The sequence below is a fragment of the Hypanus sabinus genome, chromosome 7, assembly GCF_030144855.1.
Source record: "Hypanus sabinus isolate sHypSab1 chromosome 7, sHypSab1.hap1, whole genome shotgun sequence".
NCBI classification, from domain to species: Eukaryota; Metazoa; Chordata; class Chondrichthyes; order Myliobatiformes; family Dasyatidae; genus Hypanus; species Hypanus sabinus.
Window position 1 is genome coordinate 106648799 of NC_082712.1, and position 14795 is coordinate 106663593.

Below are 14795 nucleotides of genomic sequence, written 5' to 3' on the forward strand. Positions count from 1 at the left end.
TTCTAATCTAGCTTCAAACTGTTGGTGACAACAGGCTGTAGTTGGAATCTGAAACACTCAGAGAACCAGTCTCCCCACAGAACCTGGTCAGCCTACTGGGTTTTTCCAGTGTTCTGCTTTTTAATTCAACTGGTGCTGGTAATTGTCTTTCCATTCATTTCTTTCTGTTCAGAACTGTAGATACGAAACCTGCAACTATGAACAAACAAGGGATTTCATGTGTGCAAGCTTGGCATCGTACGCTTTTGCCTGTGCCAAAAGGGGTGTCATCCTGGTCGGCTGGAGAAACATTATAGACGGATGCAGTAAGTACTCGGTCGTAATCACCACACTGTAAGCCATGTTTGACTACATCCTTATGTCCTGAGGCAAGGCACGTTCAGTCAGTGGGACAGTTCTGAGCAATCAGGCTGGCAGAAAACAGCTCCTTCAAAGATTTATCTGCCTCAGGAGATCTGGGCTGCCCACGTATTCCAGGACGAGGAATGGGTTGTTAGAGAGCTGCACAGAAAACAAGTGGCTGGAGGAATTCAGTGGGTCAACAGCATCTGTGGAGAGTTTGACAGTGGGTCAAGGCTTTGTATCAGGACACAGTGCAGAGTTGGTCAGTTTAAAATGATAAAGGGGACATGTGATACAGGAGCTGATAGATTGTGAATATAAGGAAAGAACATGGGCGTTTCAGTTAGATGGACCAGGTGAGGGGCACAGGGGTAAAGACAGATAATGGTGGAATCTGAAAAGGGAGGGATATTGGGCAGATGGAAGCAGGTAGGAGAGAAGATGCAAAAGTGAACTAAGAGAGAAGAAACCCTGGCAGAGAGGTTGTGATGAGGGTTAGATGGAACCAGGTGGGGGAGGGAGATATGTAGCTAATAAGGGAGAGGGGGCAGAGATGGAAGTTATACAAAGGGGTAAAGACTCTGGGTGTTCTGGTGGGAGTGGGAAAAAGAACACCTGCGGAGTGGGGAACATGAAAATGGAAAATTCTGTTCATGACACGTGCTGCAGGCTGCTTATGGTTTACCAGGGAGTGGGAAGTAGAAAGCGCCCCCCCCGGCCCTTCCACAGTTAAAGCTGATATGCTCTTTGTCAAGTGGGACTGCTTGCTAGGTGATTGAAGAAGAATGCCATCTTAAACATAATGCTTCTTTGGCCAGAATAAATGTGGTGGCCAACAGCATTCAGACATCATGCTGGTTACTGGCTCCAGAAATAGATAACTGGTGACTGAAGAGAACAGAGCTAACCTCATGGCTGGGATGAATGACGTAATGTGGCTGGAGTTGAGAGAATCTATGTCATGGTGAGGGAGATTGCAAGTCAGGATTTCGGTAAGGTGTTTGGGCAGAAACTAAGGATGGGCATGGACATGGTATGCAACACTTCTCCATCGGTCTCTGCTCCAGGGTGAGAGAGAGATATTGCAGCGGTACACGGTTTATAAGGAATGGTGGTAGGTAGCTGAATGTTTGAGGTTTGATGCAAAGTACAAATGACAGTGGCACATGGCAAGAAGGAACAGCCATCATACTGCGAGGGAACAACTAGCACACTGTGGGCAACACCAGTGTGTGGAACAACCATCACACCGTGGGCGGCACTAGTGTGTGGAACAACCATCACACTGTGGGCAACACTTCGAGGGAACAACTATCACACCATGGGCAACACCAGTGTGTGGAACAACCATCACACTGTGGGCGGCACTAGTGTGTGGAACAACCATCACACCATGGGCAACACCAGTGTGTGGAACAACCATCACACTGTGGGCGGCACTAGTGTGTGGAACAACCATCACACTGTGGGCGGCACTAGTGTGTGGAACAACCATCACACCGTGGGCAACACCAGTGTGTGGAACAACCATCACACCGTGGGCAACACCAGTGTGTGGAACAACCATCACACCGTGGGCAACACCAGTGTGTGGAACAACCATCACACCGTGGGCAACACCAGTGTGTGGAACAACCATCACACCGTGGGCAACACCAGTGTGTGGAACAACCATCACACCGTGGGCAACACCAGTGTGTGGAACAACCATCACACCGTGGGCAACACCAGTGTGTGGAACAACCATCACACCGTGGGCAACACCAGTGTGTGGAACAACCATCACACCGTGGGCAACACCAGTGTGTGGAACAACCATCACACCGTGGGCAACACCAGTGTGTGGAACAACCATCACACCGTGGGCAACACCAGTGTGTGGAACAACCATCACACCGTGGGCAACACCAGTGTGTGGAACAACCATCACACCGTGGGCAACACCAGTGTGTGGAACAAACATCACGTCGTGGGTAGCACTTGTGTGTGGAGCAACCATCACGCCGTGGTTGGCACCGGGGGAGTGTGTGAGGCTGCAGCCTCTTTTTGCATATTTGCGTGGGCTGCTTCTCGCCTTCTGGCTGCATTTTAGTCCCACCCTGTTTATATATGGTCATCCAGTAAGGAAGGGGGCATGGAGGGATGAGGACGTCCTAGTCAACTTGCTCCTGGGGCTGGTGAAATCCGCCATCCGTGGGTCTTGGAAACGGGTGGCGGGAGGATCTCCCTGGGCAGACTGCCTGGCGATGTTTAGGGGGTATGTTCGTGCCCGGGTAACTATTGAAAAAGAAAACGCGCAGTCCACGGCGACCTTAGAGGAGTTTTGAGACCGTTGGGCTCCGCGGGGTGTAAATGCCATCGTAGATAGGGATGGCAACATTCTGGTGTAATGTCTATTGTCTATTTGTAGTGCAGTAATTGTGTTTGCCACTGTTTTGTGTATATTGTATAGCACCGATATTTGTAATAAAGGATTTTGTAATAAAGGATTTTGTAATAAAAAACAAAAAAAAAAGAGGGAAACGACTGTCCCTCCGTGGGTAGCACTAGGAGGTAAAACTGCAAAGGAAATGTTACTCTGTGAGGCAATAACGGGGGGTAGGGGGGAGGTGGATGTGGCAGCATATTTCCAGATATGCCTGGCTGAGAAATCCATCTCCGATGGGAAATCCGTCCAAAACTGAAAGATCACCGCACCTGGCTAAATGCTTTTTGAAATGAAAACACTAAAGTTCAGAATTTGACACAACAGATTATAACTTAATGCAATATTATAAAAGCATTGATCTTGTTTTTCCAGGAATTCTGTGCCCCTACAATCAGATTTTTAGCTACGATTCCAAAACATGTAACCGCACCTGCCTGTCACTGTCCAATCCGGACTTTGAGTGCTCTTCAGTATATCTTCTGGTGGATGGCTGCAACTGCCCAGAGTTTACATACAAGGACAACACTGGACGATGTGTCAGTGCAGCTGAGTGCCCGTGCTACCTGGCTAATGAGGTCATTGCACATGCCAACCAGCAGATAACTCATTATGGAGGAACGTGGTAGGTAGATTGTATTATTGGGAACTTAATGAGTATTTATTGGTTGAGAGTAAATTATAAAACTTTCTGGACATTAATGGTGGCATTGCTTAGAAAGTAACATTATATAATGGTTAGTGTGTTTTACAGAAGGAAGGTGAGCAGTCTTACTCTGTGGGCTTCACCCTAGTGACTGGTGTTCACCAAGGATAGCTCTTTCCACAGACTCTGGCCAAAAAGATGCACATGCTTGTACTGATTGCCAGAATGTCTGCAGACAACCCCCAAAATGCCTGCAAATTCCACTTATAATTAGATTTAGGCTGGAATAGGAAGCACCTTGACCGGAGCAGAAAACAATAGACAATAGACAATAGGTGCAGAAGTAGACCATTCGGCCCCTCCAGTCTGCACCGCCATTCTGAGATCACGGCTGATCATTCACTATCAATACCCAGTCCCTGCCTTGTCCCCATATCCCTTGATAACCCTATCCATCAGATATCTATCCAGCTCCTTCTTGAAAGCATCCAGAGAATTGGCCTCCACCGTCTTCCGAGGCAGTGCATTCCACACCTCCACAACTCTCTGGGAGAAGAAGCTCTTCCTCAACTCTGTTTTAAATAACTGACCTCTTATTCTCAATCCATGCCCTCTGGTACTGGACTCTCCCAACATCTGGAACATATTTCCTGCCTCAATCCTATCAAATCCTTTAATTATCTTAAACGTTTCAATCAGATCCCCTCTCAATCTCCTCAATTCCAGCGTGTACAAGCCCAATCTCTCCAATCTCTCTGCGTAAGACAGCCCTGCCATCCCAGGAATCAACCTAGTGAATCTATGCTGCACTTCCTCAATTGCCAGAATGTCCTTCCTTAAACCTGGAGACCAAAACTGTACACAATATTCCAGGTGTGGTCTCACTAGGGCCCTGTACAAATGCAAAAGAACATCCTTGCTCTTGTATTCAATTCCCCTTGTAACAAAGGCCAACATTCCATTTGCCCTCTTCACTGCCTGTTGCACTTGCTCATTCACCTTCATTGACTGGTGAACTAGGACTCCTAGGTCTCTTTGCATTTCTCCCTTACCTAACTCTACACCGTTCAGACAACACTCTGCCCTCTTGTTCCTGCTTCCAAAGTGGATAACTTCACATTTATTCACATTGAATGACATCTGCCAAGTATCTGCCCACTCACCTAGCCTATCCAAGTCTCCCTGTATTCTCCTAACGTCCTCTTCGCATGTCACACTGCCACCCAGTTTAGTATCGTCAGCAAACTTGCTGAAATAGTTTTCAATGCCCTCTTCTAAATCATTGACATAAATCGTAAAGAGCTGTGGTCCCAATACAGAGCCCTGTGGTACCCCACTAGTCACCTCCAGCCAGTCTGAGAAACACCCATTCACTGCTACCCTTTGCTTTCTATCTGCCAACCAGTTTTCTATCCATGTTGAAACCCTGCCCCCAATGCCATGAGCTCTGATTTTACTCACCAATCTCCTATGTGGCACCTTATCGAATGCCTTCTGAAAATCTAGGTACACAACATCTACTGGCTTACCCTCATCTAACATCCTTGTTACACCCTCAAAAAACTCCAACAGATTAGTCAAGCATGATTTGCCCTTGGTAAATCCATGCTGGCTTGGCCTAATCCTATTTCTGCCATCTAGATGTGCCACTATTTCGTCCTTAATAATGGACTCAAGCATCTTCCCCACGACTGACGTTAGGCTAACAGGGCGATAGTTCTCCGTTTTCTCCTTCCCTCCCTTCTTGAAAAGTGGGACAACATTAGCCACTCTCCAATCTTCAGGAACTGATCCTGAATCTAAGGAACATTGGAAAATGATTACCAATGCATCCGCAATTTCCTGAGCCACCTCTTTTAGAACCCTCGGATGCAGACCATCTGGACCCAAGGATTTATTAGCCTTCAGTCCTACCAGTCTCCTCATCAGTTTCTTTCCTAATGTCAATCTGTCTCAATTCCTCTGATATCTTATGACCCTGGCCCATCCATACATCTGGGAGATTGCTTGTGTCCTCCCTGGTGAAGACAGATCTAAAGTATGCATTAAATTCTGTTGCCATTTCCCTGTTTCCCATAACAATTTCTCCCAATTCATTCTTCAAGGGGCCAACATTGTTCTTAACTATCTTCTTTCTCTTCACATAGCTAAAAAAGCTTTTGCTATCCCCTTTTATATTCTTGGCTAGACTGAGCTCATACCTGATTTTTTCTCTCCATATTGCTTTTTTAGTTAAGATCTGCTGTTCCTTAAAACTTTCCCAATCATCTGTATTCCCACTCATCTTAGCCCTGTCATACTTCTTTTTCTTTAATGCTATACAATCTCTGACTTCCTTTGTCAACCACTGTGGCCCCTTCCCCCTCTTTGAATCCTTCCTTCTCATTGGAATGAACTGCATTTGCATCTTTTGTATTATGCCAAAGAACAAATTTTTGAAGTATAGTCACTATTGACAATGTGTACAGAAATCACAGAGACAACAGAAAAGTAGCAACTTGAGTGAGCAATGATATTGTCCGGAATACCAGGAAAAGCTCCCCTGCACATTTTTGAAAGATTCTGTGATCTTTGGTGCCAACATTTTATGACTATTCGGTCACGCTATGCCAATGTTATCAAGGTCATTTTGGGCTCTTCAGTGAAGATGGGCTTTGTGAGAAACATTGGCATAGCGTGACCGAATAGTCATAAAATGTTGGCACCAAAGATCACAGAATCTTTCAAAAATGTGCAGGGGAGCTTTTCCTGGTATTCCGGACAATATCATTGCTCACTCATCTTCACTGAAGAGCCCAAAATGACCTTGATAACATGATAAGTGCACTTGGCCAAACTAATACAGAACTGTAGTTCAAGTACTGGGACAGAGGCAGGTCCAGGAATTTCATCCAGTGGCCTTTCAGCAATAGTGATATTTCTCCAAGTCAGGATGACGTGTGACATTAAAGATCACTTGTAGATTCTGGTTTTCCACCACAGTTGCTTCCTTTGTAATGGTTTTGTGAACTGCTTCAAAATACAATTGCTGAATTGCAGATGGTACATCCATCGTGCTTTGGTGATGGACAGAGTCATTACTACAGCTGAAGAAAATGCCACTGTGAGGCGTCACCTCAGTGCTGGGGAGGCTAGTGGCCGCCACGATGGAGCTGGCTGAGTTTACAACTCTCCACAGCTTTAGATCCTGTGCATTGGCCCCTCCATGGCAGATGATGTTGCAACCAGTCAAATGCCTCCGTGGTACTCACTCTTGTTTGCCTTCTCATCACCATTTGAGACTCAGTGCATGCATCAGTTGATTTCTTGGCCTTTGTTTTTACGTTTAATATCACTGACGTATGTTATTAAATTTGTTGCTTGGTGGCAGTGGGACAGTGCAGTACTTAAAGTACCATAAATTATAATAAGAAATATGTATAAAAAATTAAATTCAATAAGTAATGCAGAAAAAGAGCAACATCATGAGGTAATTTTCATGGGCTGGTTCATTGTCTGTTCAGAAATCTGATGGTGGAGGGGAAGAAGGTCTTCCTAAAACATTGCATGTATGTCTTCAGGCTCACATACCTCCTCTCTGATGGTAGCACTAAGAAGGCAGCAAGTCCTGGATCGTGAGATTACTTAATGATAATTGCCTCCTTTTTGAGGCATCACCTTTTGAAGATGTCCTCGATGCCGGGCCTTTCTTGTGATGGTGCAGGGGCTCCTCCATACCAGATGCTGATGCAATCAGTCAGAATGCTCACCATGGTACATCTGTAGAAATTTACTGGCATCTGGTGACACACCAAATCTCCACAAACTGCTAATGAGATGTAGCCATTGCCATGCCTTCATAATTGCATCAATATGTTAGGCCAGGGCAGATCTTCAGAAATGTTGACACCGAGGAACAAAACTGTTTACCAGCCGGGGAGTAAGTGTACACACACTTATAGTGCACCTGTGCTTATGTAAATTGTGGAGGACATGTTGCCAGTCCAAACTGACTGAGAGTCTGCCAGTGAGAAAATAGAGGATCCAGGTGCTTAAGGAGGTATTGAGGCTAAGGTCTTGGAGCTTATTGATTAGTTTTGAGGGGATGATGATATTGAATGTCAAGTTGTAGTCAATGAAGAACATCCTCATATGTGCATCTTTACCGTCCAATGTTGCAGCTTGAGTGATGAGCCAATGAAATGGCATCTGCTGAGGACCTGTTATGCTGGTAGGCAATTTGAAACAGATCCAAGTCACCTCTCAGGCAGGAGCTGATGTGTTTCATCACCAGCCTCTCAAAGCATGTCATCACAGTGGACGTACAGCAAGTGCTGCCTGATGCTAGTCATTGAGGTAGCTTCTACCAGTCAGAAGAGCAGAAAAGCTGACACCCAGTTTTGGAGAAATGATGCAGAAAGTGCCGGTTTGCTGGAGGAGCAGTTGTAGTGATAAGAGGCTCTCCATTGTCTCCATACTCTTGAAAATGAGACTGCAATTAAATGGCCTCTATCTCATTATGTGTCTGAGCAAGCTGAAGTGGCCAGGCAGCCTACTCCTGCCCTTTGCTGGTGTGTTTTCTGTGATTAAGTGAACTTGTCCCTCAGGCTGAATTAGATAACCACAGGCCAAATGCTGAAATATGGGATTAATGGGAATGGGTGGCCACGCTGAGTGTGGACGTGGTGGACAAATAGTCCAGTGCACATAGGAGTCGATGATCGGGGCAATATAGTTAGGTCAACTGCACCCAGAGCAGATTGTACAAGTGATCCTTTTGGGATGAATTTGCATTAGTCATGAAATTATAAGATACTTTGCATCAGTACAATACAGCACATTTCCATAAGTCACCACAAAACAAGAGCTGAGAGCTTCACACCAACATCTTCCTGCAGCACTGTTTGGTTCATTCTGCTGACACCAGGAGCCCCAAGGCTGTGTATCCCTCCACATTGAGCTGTCATGCACTCATTCCATGGGTGCCTCGTTGCTGGGGTCAGCTGCACTCTGTTACTGAAAGCCTCGGGGTAGGTGAGACAGTATGTCAGGGAGGGGCACACAGGCATGGCCACCTGTGAAGAGCTTCCTCCCACAGGGCACATGGAGACAACAAGTCCTACCAGAACCTCTTTGTTGGGGAATGCTTCAGTAGGTTCAACTATCATCACTGAGATTTGTCTCACTGGGTGGGGTGGGGGTGGACTCGTAGCTGCCCTCTCCTGTCTGGAGAGCGCTCTCATGCTAGGTTAAGGTCACATTGACTTCCTCATCACAGGTTACAGTAATCCCTGCTCCCAGTTTGCTGTTCCCAGGCCACCCAGCCTAAGTCATACCAAGGTAACCTCATCTACTTCAATCTTCAAAAGAAGATGGTGAACCTGAGTTTATGGGCAATGTTAGTCAGAAATACCTATGAGCTTCTCCCAAAAGGACAGGTTTCCACTCCCTCAAGCTGCTGGTGGTTGGGCCGAAGGGACATTTACTATTATGTGTGGTTCTATTTTTCTATACAGCACAAGAACATAGAATCAGGACTAGGCCAGCAGACCTCTCAAGCCTGGCTTAACTTTCAGTATGATCATGACTGATTGATACCAGTCTTAACACCTCCTCATTTCCTCAATCTTACAAATATTTGTCCATCTCCACTTCTACAAAAATGCAATAGTCTGGCCTTCACCACTAATTGGTAGGTAGTTAGACTAGAATTATCTTGTGTTTTACCAACAGGGCATTTCTAGGCAATTTTCCACACTGTTAAGTAGAAAACATTGGCTGGAGACACCGTCATCTGTGAAATTCATGTCTTCAGTGCTGCAGCTGTGATGACCTGACCTTCTGTCAGCTCTTTCCTGGTAAGATGTGGAGCAAAGCAGGATTGGTATAAATGGGAATACAGTCACCTTAGATGCAAGGGCCACAGGGCCTTTTTCTTGGTTGGAGCAGTTCAGTTATAGGAGACTGGAAAAACTAGGTCCTTTCTCTCTGGAGTGGAGGAAATAATGAGGAGACGTGATTGAAGTTTTTAAAATGTATGAAATGCAGAAATTTAAATTATAGACTTTAGGAAATGTTTTGCCATATTAGAAGTGGTTAAAACTAGATGATACAGGATTAAATTAGTGGGGAAGGTGGGGGGTGGGGGGAGAATTTGAGCTGATATGACCTGCAACATTGCTTACTATAGAGTGATATATACCTGGAATACAGAGGCTGAGAGAGTGGTGGAACTTAGTTCATTTGCAGCACATGAGGAATGTCCAGAATCAGGTGCTCCCAAGCTTGGGTCCATTGACCCCTTGCTTAATGCTATTGGTTCATAGCATTAAAAAAAGGTTGAGAGCCCTTGGCTCTCGGTGAACACTTGGCTTCCATGACATGGTGATTCATCAGCCAAGCATTGGGCAATGGGGATAATATGCAAAGGTCCACATGTTGTAGGATTCTGTGATTCTTTGAAATCAAAGTGGACTGGATTCTGTGATGTTGGGGATCTCAGGAGAAAGTGAGACAGATCACCCACTCAGCAGTTCTGGCTGAACACTGGTTACAAAATCTCACCCGTAAGCAGTTTGAACAGTGAGAAACTGACTCTTTTCATACATAACAATTTGAGACTTCTCTTGCTTTATCTCCTTTCACTGAGCTAAACTTAACTGTGAGAGAGCATTAACATGAAATAAGCCAGACTGATCTAACAGCCCAAAGATATATGAGTGCTTATCAGTATATAATTGATTACTGTTGTGTTTCTAAAGGAGAACTGTTATGAATTTGAGATGTGACTTTAACTGAATGAGGCATTGCTAAACTGGGCAAATCAACAAACTGGACAAGTGGCAGAAGGTGTTGAAATGAATACACTACATATCTCATCAAGTGCACTAAGGAAAAAGGTGTTTTCTTGCCAAAAAAAATCCTGAATGGCAAAACTAAAATAATGCAGGAAAAGTAAAAGTTGCAGGATTTGGGTAGCTAGGTGACTGAGGAGAGATGAAGGGAATAGTCATAGTGCAGCATACCCCTGTGGTCATCCCCTCATTAACAAATATACTGATACTGTTGTGGGGAACAAGCAACCAGGAGAAAGACAGTGACCAATTCTCTTGTACAGTCTGGCTCCATGGCTGAGAGTGGAAGGGGGTAGAAGAGGCAAGTGGTGATAGGGGATTTAATGGTTAAGAGAACAGACAGGAGATTCAGATTCAGTTTATTGTCATTTATAAACCACAAATACAATGCAGTTAAAAAAAATGAGACAACATTCTCCGGAATGATATCACGAAAAAGCACAAAACAGACCACACAAGAAAAACCACATGTTTGGTAATCCCCAATCCAGAGTCCGGCGAGGCTGCTGCGTATTGATATCGCGCTACTGTCTTAGCACATTGCCCAGAAAGGAACTACAAACCCATCAGACAAAACTAAAGCTACAAGACCTACACAAAACCACATAGTTACATATAGTTATAGTTAACATATAGTTTCAACAGTGTAAGCAATACCATAATTAATAAAAGACTAACTGACAAAGACCACATAATTATAACACATAGTTTCAACAGTGCAAAGCAATACTGTAATCTGATAAAGAGCAGTCCATGGCACGGTTTAAAATAAAGTCTCAAAGTCCTGACAGCCCATCAACTCATGCAGATGGTAGAAGGAAGAAAAACTCTTCCTGCCGTGAACCTCCAAGGTAACAGCTTGCCGATACAGCACTCTGGGAGGTCCAACCACAGCCAACTCCGAGTCAGTTTGAAAACTTTGAGCCTCTGACTAGCCCTCTGTCAACATGAAAGAGATTCACAGTATGTTGCCTCCCAGATGCCAGGATTAGGTCCTCAACATTCTAAGGGAGAAGTGTAAGCAACCAGAATTCATGGTCCTTACTGGTATCAATGACATAGCTCAGAAAAGAGGTGTGGTCCTGAAAAGCAAATATAAGGATTTACAAAGAAAACTGAAAAGAAGGACTTCAAGAGTAATCGTTCCTCAATAACTGCATGTGCCACACACCAGTTACGGTAAGAATAGGATGAGATAGCAGGTGAATGTGTGGCTGAAGAATGGGTGCAATGGATCATTGGGATCATTTTTTTTTGGGAGACACAACCTGTAGAAAAGGAATAGGTTGTACCTGAGCTCAAGAGGGACCAAAGTCGTAATGGGCAGGTTTAGACCCTAAGGCATAGGAGCCAAATTAGGCCATTTGGCCCATCAGGTCTGCTCCACCATTCAATCATAGCTGATCCTATTTTCCCTTCCACAATCCCACTCCCCGGCCTTCTCCCTGGAATATTTGATGCCGTGTCCAATCGAGAATCAATCATGCACTGCCTTAAATACATCCAATGACCTGGACTCCACAGCTGCCTGTGGTAACAAATTCCATAAATTTCACCACATCTGTTTTAAATGGACACCTCTCTATCCTGAAGCTGTGCCCCCTTGACCTAGACTCCCCCACAATGGGAAGCATCCTTTCCACATCTACTCTGTCTAGGCCTTTCAACATTCAAAAGGCTTCAATGAGATCCCCACTCATTCTTCTGAATTCCAGTGAGTCTAGACAGAGAGCCATCAAACATTCCTCATATGATAACCCTTCCATTCCTGGAATCATCCTTGTGAAACTCCTCTGAACCCTCTCCAATGCCAGCACACCATTTCTTAGATGAGGAGCACAAAACTGTTACACAGTACTCAAGGTGAGGCCCCACCAGTGCCTTAGTATCCCATCCCTGATCTTGTATTCTAGACCTCTTGAAACATTGCATTTACCTTCCACACCACTGACTCTACCTGCAAGTTAACCTTCAGGGTGTTTTGCAGTCCCTTTGGTTTAGAAATTTTCTCCCTGTTTAGAAAATAGTCTGCTCATTTATTTCTACCGCCAAGGTGCAAGACAATGCATTTTCCAACATTGTATATCATTTGCCACTTTCTTGCCCATTGTCCTAATCTGTCTAAGTCCTTCGCATCCTACCCATTTCCTCAACACTACTTGCCCCTCCACCAAACTTCGTATTGTCACGTACCCCGTGACTGGGTTACCAAACCAGCAGGAATGGAATGATACATTGGAGTCTGGTGGTACTGTAACTAAGAGTGTTTATTAGTAAACTAAGTAATACTGTACAATGGTGGTGGCATCAGTTGGTCTCGAGAGACCATGGATCTGCGCCTGGAGTTTCCAGAGAGCAGGCCTGGGCAGGGTTGTATGGGAGACCGGCAGTTGCCCAAGCTGCAGGCCTTCCCCTCTCCACACCACCAATGTTGTACAAGGGAAGGGCACTAGGACCCATGCAGCTTGGCACTGGTGACGTCGCAGAGCAATGTGTTAAATGCCTTGCTCAAGGACACAAACACGCTGCCTCAGCTGAGGCTCGAACCAGTGACCTTCAGGTTACTAGTCTGATGCCTTGCCCACTAGCACACTGTACAATAAAATGCAAATATACATATAAAACAGGTTAGCAATGATGTACACAGAAGTGTAGAAATATAAATCAAAACCAAACTCTTTCAAAGCCTAGGGGTAAATGAATAGTCTTAAGATGATGCAGAGTTCAGTTCAAGTCAAGGTAGTTGCTGTGGTACCGTTGGAGAGAGGGAGAGAAAGAGAGAGCAAGTGAGAGGTGAGCAGTTGCAGCAGGCAAACCTTCCGTTATCTTCTTGTCCTTTTGTGATGTTGTGGTCACCGATTGTGACCCCTCCATTCCCAGCCAGACCGTTCTTCAGTGGTGAGCTTGTCACCCAGGCGAGGGTGATCGATTCCCCCGAATCGATCCTCCAAGCCCCACCTTCCTGTGGGTGCACAATGCTCTTTCAGTGTCCAGTGGTGTGTCTGCCGGTGTCTCAGCAGACTCCCTTTTTATCTCCCCTGCCGGTGTACCAGCCATCCACCAACTGACCATGTCCATATCCATCAAACTGGGCCACTCCTTGCTGTCTCAGCAAGAATGTTAATGAGCAAAGAAGAGTGTCTTTGTAGCAAAGGTAAATAATCAGTGAAGAAGCCATAATACTAAATCATCCATGGAGCCATGACTTTAAATCTTTGTCTCTCTCTTTCACATCTGTATCAGGATGCTTCCCCCCCCCCCCCCCCATCCCTCTCTCTCTTGTTAGCAGCATTGTTTACAGGGGGTTAACTGGACCCCATCTCCATCTGGTTTTCTCATCACACATAACAGTATCATCTACAAACTTGGCAACAAAACCATCTATTCCATCATCTAAATCATTTACATACAGCTTAAAAAGAAGCAGTTCCAACACTGACCCCTACGGAACACCACTAGTCACAGGCAGCCAACTAAGCAAGGATCCTTCTATTCCCACTTGCTGCCTCCTACCAATCAGCAAATGCTCTAACCATGTTAGTAACGTGCCTTTAATACCATGGGCTCTTAACTTAGTAAGCAGCCTCCTGTGTGGCAGCTTGTCAAAAGCCTTCTGAAAGACTACATATATGACTTCCACTGAATCCCCCTTATCTATCCTGCATGTAATCTCCTCAAAGAATTCCAACAGGTTTGTCAGGCAGGGTTTTCCCTTAAGGAAACCAGGCTGACTTTCTCCTATCTTGTCCTGTGTCACCAAGTAGTCCATAACCTCATCCTTAATAACTGACTCTAAGAAAGGAGGAAAGCAGCAGAAAGGTAATTATAGACCAGTTAGCCTGACCTCAGTAGTTGGGAAGACGTTAAAGTCAATTATTAAGGAGTGGAGTGACATCTGCAATTTTCCAGTCCTCTGGCATCATGCAGAGTCCAATGATTTTTGAAAAGTCATTGCTAATGCCTCCGCAATCTCTACTGCTACCACTTTCAGAACCCTAGGGTACAGTTCATCTGGTCTGGGTGGCTTATACCCTTGGGTCTATCAGCTTTTTGAGCATCTTCTCCCTCATAATGGTAACTGCACCCACTTCTCTTCCTTCACAGAACATCAGGCACACTGCTAGTGTCTTCCACTGTGAAGATTGATGCAAAATACTCATTTAGTTCATCTGCCATCTCCTTGCCCCCTATTATTATTTCTCCGGCCTCATTTTCTAGTGGTCCTGTGTCCACTCTCATCTCGTTAATTTATTTATTTATTTTTGTGTGCCATGCTCTGCCAGAGCCTCGGCACCACTTTTTTTTCAAGTGGTTGTCTTGGAGGAAAGATTCTGTGAGTGGTCCCCCACGTCCTTCTCACAGCACAGTTGTTATTTTTTACGAGGCTGAGTTGTGAGCTCAACACTCAACCCAGCACAGATGGAAAGCATGCCTGGGAGCAGCCCGACTGGGTTCGAATTCGGGAACCTTCGCTCCGGAGTCTGGTGCTGATGTCACTGCACCACCAGCTTGCTTTATATTTTTTATTTTTTTACAAACATTCAAAAGC

The 14795-nt window shown here is 45.1% G+C and overlaps 1 protein-coding gene across 1 annotated transcript in view; it reads left to right on the forward strand.

Annotated features, from left to right (window-relative positions):
- Positions 1-14795, forward strand: part of LOC132397527 (mucin-6-like) — a 48351-nt gene that overhangs the window by 18932 nt on the left and 14624 nt on the right. The window contains exons 5-6 of the mRNA XM_059976358.1: positions 173-305; positions 3143-3392. Of these exons, the coding sequence (XP_059832341.1) occupies positions 173-305; positions 3143-3392 (383 nt within the window). The remainder of the gene's footprint in view (positions 1-172; positions 306-3142; positions 3393-14795) is intronic.